At 33.9% G+C, this 19432-nt stretch overlaps 2 protein-coding genes across 4 annotated transcripts; one reads left to right on the forward strand and one right to left on the reverse strand.

Moving 5' to 3' along the window:
* Positions 1–488: 488 nt before the first annotated feature.
* LOC124840173 (uncharacterized) lies at positions 489–5042 on the reverse strand. 3 transcript variants are annotated; one of them, XM_047316185.2, is made up of 4 exons: positions 4882–5042; positions 1644–3247; positions 1451–1567; positions 489–1361 (listed from the first exon to the last, which is right to left on the reverse strand). In XM_047316185.2, the coding sequence occupies exons 2-4, from the start codon at positions 3231–3233 to the stop codon at positions 639–641; spliced, it is 2430 nt and encodes an 809-aa protein (XP_047172141.1). In that variant the 5' UTR covers positions 3234–3247; positions 4882–5042; the 3' UTR covers positions 489–638. The 3 variants fall into 3 exon arrangements, with proteins under 3 accessions (XP_047172141.1, XP_047172143.1, XP_087967198.1); XM_047316187.2 differs by having other exon boundaries at positions 1644–3259; positions 4882–5040; XM_088111072.1 differs by having other exon boundaries at positions 1644–3275; positions 4882–5035.
* A 5329-nt stretch (positions 5043–10371) lies between these two features.
* Positions 10372–17923, forward strand: LOC124840176 (RNA helicase family protein). Its single transcript, XM_047316189.2, has 13 exons — positions 10372–10502; positions 10608–10654; positions 10781–10861; positions 10971–11187; positions 11538–11958; positions 12247–12450; positions 13244–13404; positions 14015–14200; positions 14951–15182; positions 15465–15664; positions 15773–15907; positions 16104–16311; positions 17491–17923. Exons 1-12 carry the CDS (start codon positions 10447–10449, stop codon positions 16285–16287), a joined length of 2124 nt encoding a protein of 707 aa, XP_047172145.1. The 5' UTR covers positions 10372–10446; the 3' UTR covers positions 16288–16311; positions 17491–17923.
* Positions 17924–19432: the final 1509 nt, after the last annotated feature.

Here is a 19432-nt window from a genome sequence, read left to right on the forward strand (position 1 = left end):
AAACAGCATTGTTTGGAAGAGTAAATTATTACCCTTATTTGGTTAATACATTTTTTATTCTAGTACAATAGTCCGAGAACCCAATTTAGTTCACAGTTAAATAAGTGAAAAGAGAGGAAATGACAAATAAAAGATGACAAATGTCGAACAGTATGCAAAACCCTTTAGCTCCCGATGTAGTTACAGTGAAACTAGCAGTTATCCAATTGCATACATGAGTTTGAAAGAAATTTCTTTGTTCATGTATGATTTCCCCAAATTACTGGCCAACAAAATACGGCAACATGAGTCGTATAAGTTTCTACATTAAGTGAAACGATGCTTGCCCTTTTTTTTCCTATCCATTAAAGCAGTACATGGTAACTAGCCGCAAAACCAAACCAGTAATCACCAATTGTTATCAAAACTGGCCCTTCAGTTAACGTTCTACAGCAGGCAATTATCATACAATGTCGGGAATATTTTGACAATCTGCATATTGATCAGGATTGAAATCTAAGCAGGCAGATATTATTTTCCAAATGCAGAAGTGCTCAAGTACGTTTGCATACAGTTTTCTTTTAAAATGTCTACCAGTCAGTCACCAGACTTTTAAGAGATAAAGAGTCACAAAACAAGGAATTCAGAAATACATTAAGTCAGCGGCGACGAAATGAAGGACCAGCAAAAGAGTAACGAGAAGAAACTGGGGCGCGTGAAGCTTCCAACTTGTCTCCATGATATGACCGCCGAAGATGATCAGACAAAGCATCAGGTGCAGCGTAGATTGGGTAATGCCTATCTCGTTCAGCCTCTCTCCTTGGCAAGTTATCCGTCCCAGCAAAAGGTCTTCGCCCAACCAAGTAAGAGTTTTCCTCCCTGCTTAAAGATCCCAAATATGCATCCCTAGGAGGTGAAACACCATGGCGATAGACATGATAAGGATCCCTACTCTCGTTCAAAAACAGAGAATCCCTACTGTCATTTAAATAAAGATGATCAGGCCGAACACTTTCTACATGAGCAGGAACATTTCTTGGGTAGCCATGCTCCAGGTGACGGGGTTGATAGTCTCTATCATAAGATTCTAACATAGGATTAACATGAGATGTTGTAGCCACACTCCTTCTATATCTTGGTAGACCATATGCTCGATTGTTCTCCATTGCAAACAGATCATGAGCAATTTCCTCTTGTTGGTCAAATTGATGATCTCTATTGAGAGACTGCACGTTATAGTTTTCCCTCTGCAACCGGGACCATGATCCCCTAACATTGTCGGGAGATTCCCTATCTCGAATTATTAACTTTGGCTGGGAGTGGACAGGGCGCACAGCTGAACGAATTTCAACTGGTCGGAAAAGTTGAGTGAGCTTCCTCACCTGACAGAATATTTCAAATATCATTCATCATAAAAAACAATAGAAACAGAAATACAGACATGCCACCGGAGGTAACGTTTGATGCTTACTTGTCTAACGGTAAGTTCGGTTCTGAACTTGTTTTTTTCATTATAATTATCCTTGATGGCTTTTTTGAAAATGCTCTCGGGTAGTGGGAAACAATCACCAGCAATTTTGAACCGCACCTGAAGGTGGCAGCCATCAGCAGATAGATACAAAACAACATCAGACTAATTGGACAGGAAAATGAAAGAAAGTAACCTGAGCAGGAAATTTGCCACCAAAAGCTTTGGGTTCAAGCTTCATGCCACCAGAAGATGAAGCCTTGTAAATACCATACAGTAGCTTCAGATCAAAATCATAAAGAAAAAGCTTAAGCCCAGGTCTGATTTGTAAAACATCATCCTTTTTACCAGCCGAAACACCCATGACTCGATAGCGAAAACAATCAGGCTTTGTCTTTGCATTGCACATAAAGATGAAACCACCAAGCTTTTCAGCCTTCTTGTCATTTACTTGACTCCTTTCCATGTCACTTCTCCTAACTTTGTTTCTTATACTCCTAGAACCCTTGCTTGAGTCCCTATGCTTCTCTTCACCCTCTAGATTTTGCTCAGTCTTATCCAACTGACTAGTCTTATCTTTACGAGCCTGTCGGATCTTCTCCCTACGAGTTTTGCCATTGGTGCTCCTGTTTTGGCTTTCTGTTACTTTCTTTTCAACCTCCCGACTCTTCCCCTTCGGTGGTTCATTATCAGTTTCCTTCAGGTGGCTACTGTCTGAAATTTGTTTCTCATCTGCATTATCCAACACGTCTTTGGAAATACTAATTCTTCTTTTGCCATGAATCTGCTGAGTGCCACTGTTCTTCTTAGCCTTGAGTTTACCAGCCTGAGATTTCTTAACAATTTTAGATTTTGCCTTCAATGATTGTGGAGTATTCTTGTTACTCAACTCTGGTTTACTAGATCCTTCAGGAGGATCAGTAACCTTCAGTTGGCTACTGTCTGACTCTTCCTTCGGACTTTTGTCGGCAGTGCTCTTATTTTGGCTTTCTTTTATTTTATTTTCAGCCTCCTCACCCTTACCCTTAGATGGTTCATCATTAATTTCCTTGAGCTCACTAACGTCTGAAACTTGTTTCTCACCAGCATTATCCACCACTTTTTTAGAAGTCGTAATTCTTCTTTTTTTATTGATCTTTTGAGAAACATTGCTCTTCTTCCCCTTAAGCTTACCAGTTTGAGATTTCTTAACAATACTAGATTTTGCCTTCAATGATTGCGGGGTATTCTTGTCACTCAAATCTGATATACTAGTTCCTTCAGGAGAATCAATATCCTTCTTTCCATCATCTTTTCCAGAAGAAGGATGACCAAAAGTTACTTCAGGAAGATTCTCAGTGGTCAATATATCATGTTTTCCAGGTGACAGAGAATTCGCAGTGCCCATTATGCCATTTTTTCCTGACGATGGAGAATTAGAAGACAATTCAGGAGGATTCTCAGCACACTTCTCACAATCTTTTCCAGATAACAGAGGATTATCAGTGCTCATCATATCATCTTTTATCAAAGGTATAGCGTTGGAAGACACTTCCGTAGGATTTACAGTGCCCACTGTACCATCTTTTTCTAATGACATAGAATTAGACGACACTTTTGGAGGATACTCTTTACCCATCACAGCATCTTTTCTTGAAGATGGAGGATTCTCAGTACCCAGCATATCATCCTTTCCAGATGACAGAGAATTCTCAATGCCCATCATCTCATCTTTCCCTGATGCGGGAGGATTAGAAGACATATAAGTAGGATTAACTGGGTCAATCTTCCCATCTTCTTGATCCATATTGCATAGGCACTCTGCACAGGATTCTAAAGGAAAACTTTACTACATCCAGTGAAGACAAGAAAGCCAAAATGAATGACTTAAACAGATTGATTTTTACAAACCAGAAAAGGCAATAACGTTTCAACTAAAGAGGCTCGCTGAGAATAAAAAGAAAATAGTGCCAATGGTTACAACCGTTTGACCTAAAAACTGTGGATAAATGAGGACAAAATGTGCATATAGAAATTATGATAATGTGTAAAGCCCATTGGAATTGAAACATGGAATAAGGGCAAAATTACAATCACTTGTACTAAAGTAAAGACCATGATTGTGTTGAGATGTAAGTAATAAAATAGCAGGTGCTATTGTTGGAAAGCCACCTTAATTGCAGTCACCCTAATGCACCATAATTGCAGCCTCAAGAAGGTACTTGGTCCTACATTGACTAAAAATATGGATTTAATGGAGCCTGGAAAGTTTGGAACTACTTACCCTAAAAGTCAGTTTTATGAGATTGAGCAAGAATCCAAGTCCATATGATACTACGATAACTTTTATGTTCAATCAGCTCAAACAATATTTCAAGAAATAACTTCATACAAAATTCAACTGAAGCAGAATTCTTTTTCTTCAATATTATCTGCTGCTGACCCTATTCACCACTTCTAATCCTATTCATTGGATATATATAATATATTTGATAGTAAATATGTGAGATAAGATACAAGTAGAATATTTATATTATTTCCATTAAATGACTGGGTACCCATTGTATTTTACGTAAATAGAAGAAAATGAATGAAAAAAGTTTAAGACAAAACTTCAAAGGCAATCAATAATGGTTTGGCTGGAAAAGAATTGGTTAGGCCAAAATTGGGTGAGCTAAACCAAGGGTTTTGGTTCCCCCACATTGTATTTCTCTTTTCTATTAATTGTATTAAGAATGCTGCATAAAATTGGTACGCAGTGTGGTGCTGACCTGGTTAGGATTGCAATAGTATTCTTTACTTGTGATTAAAAACAATAATAACCAAACAGAAAAGGATATTTTAATCCAAAATAAAAAGAAAAAAATACAATTTAGTAAATAATCGACTCAACAAATTAAACTGAAAAATTAAGTTTGGCCAATTGTAAGACCAGCCCTAAATAACTACTACAAAATACAAAGTAGAAATTTTAAAACCCACTTAAGAATCCGATCATTTGCCACAGTTCAACAGAACATACAGAAAAAAGACAATGCAATACAGAGTACACAAGTAAATGAAAGTCATACAAAAAGGTAAAAGAAAATACAGCACAGGATGAAAATGAATTCTTCAAAACCCTAAAAAAAACTACCAGTGCAGCAAGATTGTTATGCAACAGAATAAAAAATAAAGAAATGAAATCTTAAACTCATGCCCTCGTATATTCCTTCACCCCCAAAACAACCGCAGATTAAGTTTGAGAAACTTAACAGAAGCAGACATTCTTCCGAAACAAAAACTAAATCAACAGATAAAGATATTAAACAGAGACAAACATTATCAAATACATACCCAGAAACTATTTAATTCGATCAAAGTAACATTTGCAAATCGTGAAATGAAATTCCCCCTCCGAGTGAAACCGCACAAAAGGGCAAATGTAAAATCGATGTTGGAACGAGAGAAATTACCTTTGAAATCTGAGTGAACTTTTCGAAGGGTTGAGAGAGAAGAAAAATTGTGTAGCTAAAGGAAAAGAATGACCAAAGTACTGAATGAATACCTCCTGTATTTATCTTACAGAGTTAATGAAAGGGAGAATATGGGACAGAGAATTTATCTACAAAACCTACACGGGCTTCTGTTTTGGGTTGGTTTTTAAACAATGTTGCTCGAAACATATGCTTCTTTTCCTAGTGTACATAATTAATTTAATTAAAAAATAATTTATTTTAAATAAATAATGGGAGTACATAATTAATTAAATAAAATTATAAAACAAGTATTTTAATTTTAAAAATTAATTAAATTTAAATTAATCATTATTTAAAAAGTAAAAGTAAAAATATATAAAATAACAGTTATGTAAAAGATAAAATTAAAACATATATATAAAAACAAACCTCTCTCTCTCTCTCTCTCTATATATATATATATATATATATTATATTTTATTTGTTACCAGGTTAACAAATATTACATAATTACAATCATAAACTTATAAATATTAAACATTTGAGTAAATAATAAATATAAAAAACGAATCTAATGTATTTTACTAATGAATTTAGTTTGGTTGATTTTCTATTTCTCATTTAAGGGAAATATAAATAAATTTATAACTATATATAAAGACAAAGAGAGATACATCTATTTGATTTTTTTTCAATTTTGTTTTATTTTTTCAATTCAAATAATTATTAATAATAAAAAAATATTTTTGAATTGTTTCATTTTAATATCTATTTTTTAATCCAAATAATTGTTTATGATAAAAAAATCATTTACATAATACTACTTATAATATTTTTTTTTCAATAATTATAATTTATTTTAATTGTTACTGTATCTATATAGTTATGTATGTATAATTATATACAAAGCGCTCTGTTTACTTAGTATAATATGTTTTTGAAATATCACTTATACAACCATTTTAACTTTTTATTTCTCCTATACATCCAAGCATAGTGATTCAATAATAAATTACATTGATAAAAACATTAACAAAAAGTTGTAAGTTTAATCTTTCGGTAAGTTATTTGGTGTCTCAATTGGTCTTTATTTTTAAAAAATTGAAACAAATAGAGATTTGCCGGCAAATTGGATAAACATTGTTTAAGATACCCTTATGTGGCATGCTGATAGTATTTTTGCCTAAGCTAAACCTTCTCGTTTGGGCAAGATATGTAGAAAACTGAAACACAAGTTTTACTGATATATTCATTTTGTTATGATGCAATAGATGTTAAAGAAAGTTTGTGAATCAAAACTCAAATAACAATGTATTTGACTATCTTGAATGAATGAAGGTGTGTTATATTCAGTCTACTGTTTGGCTCTCTTGATAACTGTTTGAGGGTCGAATTTCATCAAAGTATACTATGTTGTGTAATCCATGAAAATGAGGTACCTTGCCTCAATACCAGCAATGATGTTAATGGTATATCAAAAAGTAGGAATCTTAATCAAGCCACGTAAGAGCCTCCTAAACAGTATTTCTCCAAACTAACGACAAGCCTCTATTTGTTTCAATTTTTCAAAAATAAGGACTCAATTGAGACACCGAATAACTAGGGGGCCTATTTGAGATTCTGGACGAGAAAAGGGACCTACAAAAACATTAAATCTGATACCATTAAATGTAACATCCCAAAAATACAGTGTAAAACCATATACGAGAATCATCACATATTAACAATACTCAGATCAGTTCTACACAAAACGAGATATTATTATGGCCGAACGACCTTAAATATTAACAATGAATTTAAAAACGTACGCTAGCTACTACTAGACTGAACGGTGTACAAAATAAATTATACCGAATTGTCTTACAACATATAAAGCTAATAACAGACCGAACGTCCCTAAGGTTCGATCTTCACTTTTGTCGCGTCCTCCAATACTTCTTCCAACAGCTCTTCTCCTTCTGCTCACATCCACATGGATGATCATTGCAACAGGACAACGACATGACGCACAACACAGAAAAAAATAATAAACAAGGTAAGTTTATGTAATTTAATTCATTCCATAACAACATATAACAACAATAATTAAATTAACAACACTCAGTTCATCAAGGCATGCAAAGGACGACCACTTGACTCTGACTGTCCAGACTATATGAATCCTGTGTAGCTACGACGTTCGTGCACCCGGGTGATGTAGTAACTGGAATACCCTCAACAGCTGTCACCCGAGGTTGATCCATTTCGTCCAAGTTAACCTTATGGACTAGGACCTCCTGCCATTCCCACACGTGACTTACTCTTCACTACATGAGAACGAGTAATCATGGAATATCAGGATAAATGCCCGCTAAGCTTTGCTCACATTCATACTTTACCAATCAATAACCACTTCCTGAGATATTCCTCCCTGGAATACTCGTTCATAATCACACTATTTCATTCACATCACATTTCAAATTCCCTTACACTTCATCATTAATGCATTCAACTGAAATACAATTGCACTCTCTCATCATGGCATAAATCCGACTGGAATAACACTTCTTAGAAACTAACATGACTGAGCGTTACTTATTAACTTAAATAAACAGACCACTAAGAGTTCAAAACGGACGTCCGAAGCCTAGGCTGAGTACTAAGACTCTAGGCCAACCACCTTTTAAAGACCAACACTGTTTGACACACAATACTAATATTGATGAGAAACTATGAAGTAACGGACGTTACTGAGTTTGAATGAAGATTCTCATTCTAAGAACAGTAATAATATATATTACAGAAAACAAGACCCAGCGCTTGGTTTAAGATCGAGCCCTGTAGAACCGAACGCTATAAAACGAACAATGACCCAAGACCAAGTGCTTATCAGGAACGAGCGTTACTGAGACTGAACGCTTGGTCGAAGACCGATCAGTGATAATTTACATAGAAAGAATGAATATATATATATATATATATATATATATATATATATATATATATATATATAAACAATTACTCCACACTTAGTCTTACTGAAAAAGAACGATAACGCCCATGACCTTAAGTAGTATATAATACATGAACTAAACCGTTTATGAAACCTAAAGAAGGACTACACTTAAGCCGAACACTCATTATACATATCTATTATTATAACACGATCTCCACTAACGAAATTCCTTGTAGAAGAAGAACTTAATATAGACGGACGCTCAAAGGGAAACAAAATGGTTAATACGAACTCTCGGTCAAAGTTTAACTAATCCTATATAGTATTACATGAAGACTCTTAGACTCTATCCCCAAAACATGAGAACTCAGGTAAGACCAAGTACTTCCAAGAAGAACCGAACGCTCGTTAACCACTCTCGACCATACTACCACCTTTACTCAGAGTACCACAGTTTGAATATCAAGTCCTATCTCAAATCAATTCACAACATATATCAGTCATCCATACAAACATCCAAATAAGCAGTACGTACATATTTCATACTCATCCAATAATCCAAACAACATATCATGCAAACATACCAATGTTCAAACAAGAATATTAATCAAATTATATAAGCTTCTCTTACCTTTATACGTAACCGAACGCTCAATGAAGCATAATAGAGCTCCCCTCTACCAAAGAACTAACGTTCGACACTCCCGTTTTAGGAGCATTGGACCAAACAGAAAACCCAAAAACACTTATAATTATACTATCTACTCAGGCGACCAGAAATAGAGGGTCGCATGCAAGACTTAAACGAACGTACTAGAGAGAAAGAAACTCACCGGCTCAGAATCATAAACCGATCAGTTTAAATAGAAGCTCTTGTCGCCGGGAGTGTTCAGACGGTGCCTGAGAGGTGATCGAAAGAGGAAATGGTGAGGTTTTCTTAGAGAGGAGGAGGAGATTTTAGAGAGTAGGAGGAAAAAAGAGTTTCAGCAATTTGGAGAAGAAGAAAGGCATGCAGAGAGAAGTGGCACGTCATTTGAAATTTGGCCTTAAATACTGCTGTCACCCAAAACGAACGGCCACTCTCCTGCAGCCACCTGTTTTCCACTAACTGAGACACTCACTCTCTTCTTGGCACATGGATCCCACTACTTGGGGTTACCGAGCTGATCTTAGTATTGTCATGTTAAACCCCATATTGGTCAAGTTTGTTAAGTGTTTTGCCTTGCCGTGTTGCTACACTAGTTGAGTTGCCCTCCTGTCATGGTCATATTGTTAGAGGCTTTTTCAGGTTGTCTCCTACTCGTGGTGTTAAGGGTTTTTTAAAGTAATAATATTTGTATTTCCCTCCATCGAATAAGTAAATATAATCTTAAAGAGTTTTGATGCCACTTTGATAAGTCTTTCAAAAAGAAAATTCATCGAAGAGACAGAGTACCAATAAGACTTCAACCCAATCCATGTAAAGGATTGACATCACCTATAACCTAAAACCTTAAAACAATAAATTTATAATTTTATAAAGTGTTAAGCTTTCTCATCGTTATCCAATACGTGGTTTATGTAAACATAGATTCTCCAACACAAATCATATTAAAAATTGAAAATAACTACCACAACAAAAGATTAACTTGCACCACTGTACAAAGGTGATTCACCCTTTTAGTGTTCATATTTTGTTTTTTTAATTTGTCACGTAATAACTATTTTTAAAATTAAAATAATTAATTTATTAATTTTACGTAACTTTTGTTTGTTTGATTGTTTTTTAAAACTAAATAACTGTTTTAAAATTAAAATAATTAATTTATTAATTTTACCTAACTTTTTGTTTGATTGATTGTTTTTTAAAACTAAGTAACTTTCTTAAAATTAAAATAACTAATTATAGTAAAAATATTCCTACAAATATAAATAAAAAATTATTATTTTTATTATAAACTTGATTTATCTTTATTTTTATAGTTATAATTTTATTATTTTTTGTTATTATAAAAAAATAACCTCGTAAACATAATTCACGTGTTTTCAACAGTATATCATAATATTATTTTCAATAAAATAATCAATGCACACAATAATGTTTAAAAAATATTAAAATATAGAAACTATTTAGATATTTCTAAAACAAAATGATACAATACAACTATCCTCTTTAAATAATCTAAATATAGTATTCAATATTAGAATATTTAATCAAACTTTAAATTGTTTTTTAAATACAATATGACAAATTAAATATTGTTTTTTTTATTAGAATTATTTATCATACTATATACAATATCAAGTAAAATATATTACTAATAAAACTAAAGTAATAATAATATATAAAACAAATTATAAAAATGCTTTATTAATGTTATAATTAATATAGCTCAAATATTTTTTCTAATTTAATATTTCAAAATTAATATCAATGTCCAATTTCAATATAAATATGCAAAAGAAAAAAATTGATCGGGTTTGAAACTAGTTCAATTTAAACAAGCTTTCGTGTTAAAAGTTTATTAACAAATAACCTTAATTAAGAAGAAAAACCTCACGAGTGTGTTTTTATTTTCAAGTTCTTTGACATTGTTGTATAGTATTATTTCTTGTTTTGTTGCTTTCGTGTATCAGTTGCCGCCACCATGCCTTCAGTGCATCGGGGAAACTTCCCCAATCGTCAAACGCAATTTTCCGCTCGGTACTCTCGTAGACCCTGTTAGGGTTTCAGAATCACTTCAGAACAAAAAAGTAAATACTAACTTTTCAATTTGTGATTCAATATTTGTTATATGTTCCTATGCAGGAGGCAGAAGATAATGCAACAGAAGAAGTCCCTTCCGATTGCTTCAGGTATTTATCTATTGCCTTAATCTTTTAGGTGTTAATACTTTCAATTTCAACTTGTGGCAATGTGTAATAATTAGAATAATTACAGAATGAGAGTATCAGTGTTGACATTGTTTATATTTGTTGTAGTTGAGAAAAGACTGGTTGAAGAGGTTCGGAAGAACGATGTGTTGATTATTGTTGGTGAAACTGGAAGTGGAAAGACTACTCGTAGGTTACATTTATTCTTGTCGAGTGCTTATCACAGTGTTTAATCTAGGTTTTCAGGATAAATGGTTTTAGGATAGTGGATTTCACAATGTTATGTTGTTCTGTGTAGAGATTCCACAGTTTCTGCTTGATGCTGGATTGTGCCGCGATGGAAGGGTTATTGGGATAACACAACCTAGACGTGTAGCTGCTGTCACTGTGGCAAAAAGAGTTGCTGAGGAGTGTGGTGTTGAGTTGGGTCAGAAGGTTGGGTATTCTGTTAGATTTGATGACACTACTTCTGGCTCAACAAGGATCAAGTACATGACAGACGGTTTGCTTTTGAGGTACTCATTTTGAATAGCATGAATTGCTTTTTTGTCTTTTCCCTAAAGTTTAACCTTATAAGACTTGATCAATCAAAACAGAGTCTTTTGATTTTTCTTCTTCCTGGTATAAAAAACAGAAGATATTATACTTAGGTGAAAATTTTCCTTTTTTCTTTTTATCTGTGTGAAGTTGGTGGGATTCCAGGATTTGCGATTTGGTTTACCATCCCCCTCTTACTGAGATGGGATTGTGGAATTAATATGGTTATATGTTTGGAGCTGCTAAAAAAGGTTTTGAATTAAAGTATTTTGTTTCCCATGATTTTATGAGAATAGCAGTGTTGATATGCATTCTATTGTGCTTACAGGGAAGCATTGTTGGATCCATATCTTTCTAAGTATTCTGTTATAATTGTTGACGAGGCACATGAGAGGACTGTTCACACTGATGTCTTGATGGGTTTGCTAAAGAAGGTACAACTAGCCCGGTCAAGTTCTGTCAGTGATGGTCAAGGCCTTATTTTTGGAAAAAAGAATTTCAAGAAAGTTATGATGTCAGAGAAAGAAAATGATCAGAGTGGCCGTTTTCATAAGATGCCCCGCCATGAGAAGTATGCACCATTGAAGTTAATCATCATGTCTGCAAGTCTTGATGCTCGGGCTTTCTCTGAATACTTTGGTGGTGCGAAAGCTGTTCACATCCAAGGGAGACAGTTTCCTGTTGATATATTTTATACTCGCATTGCAGAGACAGATTATTTGGATGCTTCCTTGATAACAATATTCCAGGTTTTTGGTTTATTTAGTCCATGTATTTCAATATACTGTGATTTAAATTTTATTTTATTGTTAGATAGAGATTTTTGGATCCCAGACAGTGCATTAGTCTTGGTGCATTGGTTCTGTGTATGCATTTTTTATTTATTAACAGTTTCAATATATCATGGTCATCCTGTTGTATTCTTTCTTTGGTTATGGTATTTGTGGTGCATGTTTAAAGTTGTCATGATGAATGGAAAATAAAGTTCATGTAATTGCTGCTTAAACTTAAATTCATATATGTCTTTGATTATATAGATTCATTTAGAGGAGGGTCCTGGTGATATACTAGTATTTCTGACTGGGCAAGAAGAGATTGAATCTGTTGAAAGGCTTATCAATGAGAAACTCCCACAATTACCTCAAGAAAATCAGAAGCTTCTAATTGTACCTATATTTGCCGCTCTTCCATCTGAGCAGCAGATGCGGGTCTTTGCACCAGCTCCATCTGGGTTTCGCAAGGTACACTAGCCACATGTTTGATCTAATTAATATATGCTGATGGTAGAATTAAATAAAATGGGGAAAATTTTTTGATTACTTATTTCTAAAACTATTTTATTTTATTTTGAAGCAGTTGTATTTCCTGTTGAAACACCTTCATTTTCTCTGATTATGTTGACAAATTTAAAGTAAATGCTGGTTATTATTGAGTTCCAGTAGGTTTAGGACATGCGCACATGATTTTAGATTGCATTTTTAAATATGCAACTTTCATGGAAGTTGTTTTGCACACATGATTTGTGTATTGATCATTCATAATTGATTAGCATGAGCAAGCAAACAACACTATGCACTCTGAACATGATCCAGCTCCTGTGTTTCCCGTTTATGCAGTAATGTCATCTTCTTGCAACATTGTCATTTACTGCTTCTCTTATTTTTACCACAATCCACTTTTACTAGCAGTCACACTGACCGTGAAGTAGTTGTGTTTACCAACCAACAATATGCATTACTGAACCCATCACCTTACAATTGCATCCACTGCAACTACTGTCATCTTAGTCATCACCTCTACTACTGCTGATGCTTTATTTCTCTCAACTAACACTGTTACTGTTTTAGAAAATAAGTCAATTGCCATGCTATAGTTCCTACAGATAATACATTGAAGAGTTTGTAATTTTGAACTTGAGCACCACCTATATAATGCAAACTTATATAGAGTTAGAATAAACTCTTGAGATTTATATCTTATCAGGTTATTACCTTTTTTAGCTGTATTATACTTATCTCTTTGTTGTTTTTGAAGGTGATATTGGCAACTAATATCGCTGAGACATCAGTAACAATTCCCGGAATCAAATATGTAATTGATCCTGGATTTGTTAAAGCACGTTCCTATGACCCTGGAAAAGGCATGGAATCCTTGATTATAGTGCCTACATCCAAGTCCCAGGCTCTGCAAAGAAGGTGGTGCTAGATTATGTTTGAGTCTGTTTAATGCTTAATTGTGGCTTGTAAATAATGGTTGAATTAATTCGATTAGTGGAAATGAAGTTTGACTCAATTTGACTGAGGATGACTTCCTTTCGTATTTTCGGTTGAGTTTTGTAATTGAGATCCCTGGTTTTCTTGAGGGAAACACGGTATTGCATGACAAGGACTTTTTAGATGTGAATCTACCATCAATTTTTCTAGTATTTATTATTTATTTGAAATTAGTATGCTTGCATGTGCTTGACTGCTTTAAATTTTGTTTATTGGTTAAAGCGGAAGATAATAAACCTTTCAATATATCTTATAGGAAAAGAATAAACCTGTAATGTAAAGTATCATTTTTCCCTTTCATGAAATATTTTAATTTCTGAATATTTTTATTTTATACAATTGCTCATTCTTGAATTATGACTTATTTTATGTTTTCCGTGATTAAATCTTGTTTTGGTTGTTTTGAAATCATTGGTATGTTTTCATAGTTAATTTCAGCTAAAATTATCTTCATGAATTTAATATATATTTGATGAATTTTACTTGAATAGAAGTACAAATTGATTACTAACATTGCCTATTTGGGTATTAGTGGGCGTGCAGGGCGTGAAGGACCTGGAAAATGCTTCCGTCTATATCCTGAAAAAGAATTTGACAAACTTGAGGACTCAACAATGCCAGAGATTAAGCGGTGCAACCTTTCTAATGTTATTTTGCAGCTTAAGGCTCTGGGTGTCGATGACATACTAGGGTTTGATTTTATTGAGAAACCTTCAAGGTAGGAGAACCTTCCAGAATTTTGGTCTGGCAGTTTCCCTACATTTGCATGTTTGGATATTTATGTGATTCCATGTTTTGAGTTGATAAATTCTCTTTATCTTGAAAAATTAAGTTATTAAAGGAGTAGCTACATATTATTCATATATCAAAATGATACGAAGGTATGACATTTAAACCAAAAATTAATAAAATGTTACGTATATTATTGCCTCTACTTTTGGGAATATATTCATCCACTAAATAAGCAATGCAGAAGAATCCAGGGACCACATCTACAAGAACCCATTACATGGACCATGATCAACAGAACCATATGTCTGGATAGTTTTTAGTTTTAACCATTCTTATTTGTTAATTGAAGTATTTATTTTGTTTATATAGTATGGCAGCCATCATGCTATCCACTATCTTGCTATAGCAGTTTTGGGATCTTGCTGTATCAAATTGATAATTTTACTCCATGTATTTGTTTTCACTTATGATGTCCATTATGCATGTAACAATTGTACTGACCGACCACTTCTTTCTGACCAGATGTAATATAATACCGTATGAGGGATTTAGTGATCTACTATCTTGCATTGATCATTATTCATTCGTGAGTTGAAATGCTTCTGATGATGTCACATACATTGTTCTCCAGAAATAACGTAGCATTTTTTGGGGATCTTTGTAGCTATAATTTTTAAAAGTATTTTGACCTGGCAAAATGTTACTCAAAGCTTGTGCTTATCCCTTGTTGGAACAGGGCAGCTATTACAAAATCATTGGAGGAGCTATTTTTGTTGGGTGCCCTAACAGATGAATGTCTACTATCTGATCCTGTAGGACATCAAATGGCTCGACTGCCCTTGGATCCCATTTATTCCAAAGCGCTTATTTTAGCTAGTGAGTTTAACTGCTTGGAGGAGATGTTGATAACTGTAGCTCTGCTGTCTGTGGAATCCATATTTTATACTCCTCGTGACAAGTTAGAAGAGGTTTGAGGACTGAACTCCAACTGTATTCCTATTATATTCTATTTTGATGTTATGATGAAACATAACATAAAGATGGTCAGTGATTATATATATAGTACTAGTGTATCTCTCTATTAACTATTTAACAAAATATTTATGAATATCATATTTTACTGATTTTAACGTACGAAGTTGACTGACTATGTGAAGGTTTTGGTCTTCATATATTTTCATATACTTCTGTTCCCTCTTAGTATTTATCTAAAATTATTTTGTTTACTGGTTTCTCTCATATTTTACCAGGCAAGAACTGCAACTAAATGCTTCTCAAGTCCAGAGGGAGACCACATCACTTTGATTAATGTGTATCGAGCATCTAATGATTTCTTGGAGAAGAGATCAATGGAGATGGGTATAGCAAAGACGGAAAAGGTTTTTAGAAAATGGTGCAAAGAAAATTATATTAATAGCCGGTCTCTTAGACATGCTCGTGACATTCACAAGTAATTTTATCATGTTAAGCTAAATATCGAGATTTCATGACATTTGTTTCTAATGTAATCTAGTCCAGACATTTATGCTTTCACATTTGCAAATTAATTTTTTTTCAGGCAGATTAAGGGACATGTTGAACAAATGGGTCTTAATCTTTCTTCTTGTGGAGATGATATGCTTCAATTCCGCAGATGCCTAGCTGCTTCATTTTTCCTCAATGCAGCTGTAAAGCAGCCAGAGGGGACATACAGGTATCTAATTCAAGTTAGAAATTCTTGGCTGTCCTGTCTTTGTGGCATGCTTTCAATTCCCTCTTGTAATTAGGTCAAACTCTGGTCTTTTAAGTTTGAAATTGTTTTTTGGAATTTTGACTCTAACTGGAATCCTTAACTGCATATGTAATTTATTTTGCTATTAGAGGTCTCTTATTGCTTAGTTGTATGGCAGGGCTTTGGCAAGTGGTCAGGTGGTGCAGATCCACCCTTCTTCTGTATTATTCCGGAAAAAACCAGAGTGTGTGATATTCAACGAATTGGTCCAAACTAATAACAAGTATGTCCGAAATTTAACAAGAGTTGATTACCTATGGTTAACCGAGTTGGCTCCCCAATATTATGCCATGCAGAATTAAATTCTTGGTGGTTCCACTAAACAGGTGATTCACATTACCAATACTTTAATCCTTTTTAGTTTGGGTCTGATTTTGTTTTGGTAGTTTAAATATTTTTATAATGTGCAAAATTGGTGGTTTAAATCCACAATTCTATGTAATCCCTTGTACTGTCTTCATTATTGGGGCTGGCCCCTATGCAATTTGGGATTTGAAGCACTGCATACATCTTTATTGTCTTCTACAAGTCTGTCTTAACCTATATTTCACCAAAATTGCTACTCACTTGTTCTTTTATTCCATAAGAAATTTTAGCAGAAAAAAACCAGAAAATGAAATAAGCTTCTCTATAAGCTAACATTAATTAATGAATAGGTTAAAAAATGAAGATTTGGGAAAGATATATACGAGAACTTGTACAAATTATGGAGAAGCTAATGTAGTTTTGGCTTCGTTTTTTTTCTTTCTTAGAAGTATTTATAGAGAAATTTGTCAAAGCAAATCCAAATTTTATAACTTGGCCTGTAAGTACCTCTGCCTACTGAAGCAGAAGTTAGTCAAACTCTTGATTACTTAAAGGGATACATAATGATAAATCATTCTCTTGTTCTAGCGTTGGTCTCCTTAGCTTATTTCTCTAAAATAACTAGTTTGATGTTTTTGATGAACACTGGGTTTGTCCCAGGTTCTTCAAAAGGTCCTACGTGTAAAATTCATAGGATTTGATAATAAGATCAAAGAGGCCAGAAAGCTGTCATTGTTCTTAGGCTGCATTTCGTTGGTGTATATGGTTGAAAAGAAATGCTAGAACCTTCTCAGCACAACATTCTGTTATAGAGTTCATTTGGTTCTGCTAGTTTTTCTGGTTCCTTTGAGTTTTTCATTGTCTTTTAATGATGTTTTTATCAGATCTTCGGTAAGATTGGCACGCCACATTAAATGTTGTGATCTCTTTTTTTTTTTCTCCACTTTAATTTGGTTTTGTGATCTTTAGTTCTTGAGAATTTCTTACACTTTTGTATCTTTCCTTATTTAGGTATGTGGATGTAACCAAATTCACCAGAGAATAGTTGCAATAGATACTTCCTTCTCATTTCTTATGCAATATTTAGAAATAAAGTTGATGTACTTCCGAACATTGTCATGGTTCTGCTTTCTGCATATAGACAAGACATTTGGGACATTGTTATTTGGTGTTGAGATATTAGATTTTTCATTTTGTAGGTTACATTATTGTCGGTTGGAACAGATCCATAGAAGCTCCTGATCTTGGCCCCCACACTTGATGGATCTTTTCATAATGACAGGTTTTAAGATTTAAGGGGATTGTCTTTGCCATTGCTTGGTATGTGGAGATGTCAATCATTCCTCTAACGGCAAGCACCTCTTGCTGGGTTGTTGTCAAGTTATTTTCTCCTGGGCCGCAATGGCCACTAAGATCGAGGAGCAAGTATGTCAACGTAGAGTGCACCTTACAGTGACCTCATTGTTGTGGTGGCTCCGGCATTGAAATTGTGTATAGACTATTTTATTTTATTCATGTTCATTTCTGCATCATTTTAAATTGCTCAATTTAAACTTGTACAATATGAATTGTATGATTAGCTGCCAAGTTCTTTGAAACCACTTATTTATATACACTGCACTTCAATTTCTAGAGGAGGGTTATTGGGTATGTTAGAATATTTATCCTATCTATCATGATTATATTATGTCTAGGGTTATCCTATTTATCATGATTATATTGTGTTTAGGATTATCCTATTTATCATGATTATATTGTGTATAGGTTACCTATCATGATTATATTGTGTCTAAGGTTACCCTAATTATCATGTACTCTTGTATCAATTTATTTTTATAAATAGAAGATTATTTTTATAAATAGAAGATTATGAGAGGGATCAAGCCCTCAAGAATTATTTATTTTCAATCTCAAGTTGGTATCAGAGCAGGTTGTCTGAGTCTCTTCCTACTCGGTCTTTGTTGCCGCCGGTGGCCAGCGTCGCCACCGGCGGCCTTAAAAATTTCATCTTTTCTTAAATACCTCAATGAGCAGTCATGTTTTGGTTTCTATCTAGTCTCTAAACCCTAGTTGCTGTCCGCAATCGTCTGGCACGGTTTGCCGTCTAGTGTCGTTTGCAGTTGCCTTGCATCGTTTGTCCTTGTCCACATGGTACTATTTTTCCACTATGAGGAATTGTCCACATACAATTTGTATGCTCCAGCTTGACACATACAATTTGTATGCTCTAGCTTGAGGGAAAGTGTTAGAATATTTACCCTATTTATCATGATTATATTATTATGTCTAGGCTTACTCTATTTATCATGATTATATTGTGTTTAGGATTATCCTATTTATCATGATTATACTAGGTTATCCTATCATGATTATATTGTGTCTAAGGTTATCCTAATTATAATGTACTCTTTGTATCAATTTATTTTTATAAATAGAAGATTATGAGAGGGATCAAGCACTCAAGAATTATTTCTTTTCAATCTCAAGTGGGTATTTCTTTATGAGGGCTATTGTTATATTTTCTCCCCTCAGCAATATTTGAGGTTTACTAAAACGTATTACTGAGTACTCTTACTCTATAGGAAAGAAATTTCTTTTGTTTCAAACAGTATTATCAGTATTCTTACTCTATAGGAAAGAAATTTCTGTTGTTTCAAACATATCATTATTATCAGTATTATCAGTATACTCTATAGGAAAGAAATTTCTGTTGTTTCAAACAGTATTATCATTTGTTAGTTTTTCCTGTGTATGCCATGATAACCTGTGTCGCTTTCAAAACCTACGCATAACCACTGCACACAAGCTTGTGAATCAAGCTTTTAAGTTAAACACAAGTTTCGTAATGTTAGTTTGTCAGTTAATTTATGATTATTGTAGTTTATCCTAGTACTCGATAACTTTTTATTAAGACAAAGAATCTTTAAAATCAGTTTCTTATTACCTCTGCTTTCAATATAAAAGATAGCTACCTGGATTGTCGTGATGTGGTAATTTTAGGATTTGTTCGTTCATGGACATGATTCACACAATATTGTAGAAGATGAGAAAGATCATCGTGTGTGCCCGTGGCTGCCATCGGTAAGTTCACGTCAGAGTTTGATAGTATGAGAAAACGATCTATATGTATTTGATCTACAA

This window comes from Vigna umbellata, chromosome 3 (assembly GCF_029865625.1).
Source record: "Vigna umbellata cultivar VRB3 chromosome 3, Vumbellata_1.0, whole genome shotgun sequence".
Taxonomy (NCBI): domain Eukaryota; kingdom Viridiplantae; phylum Streptophyta; class Magnoliopsida; order Fabales; family Fabaceae; genus Vigna; species Vigna umbellata.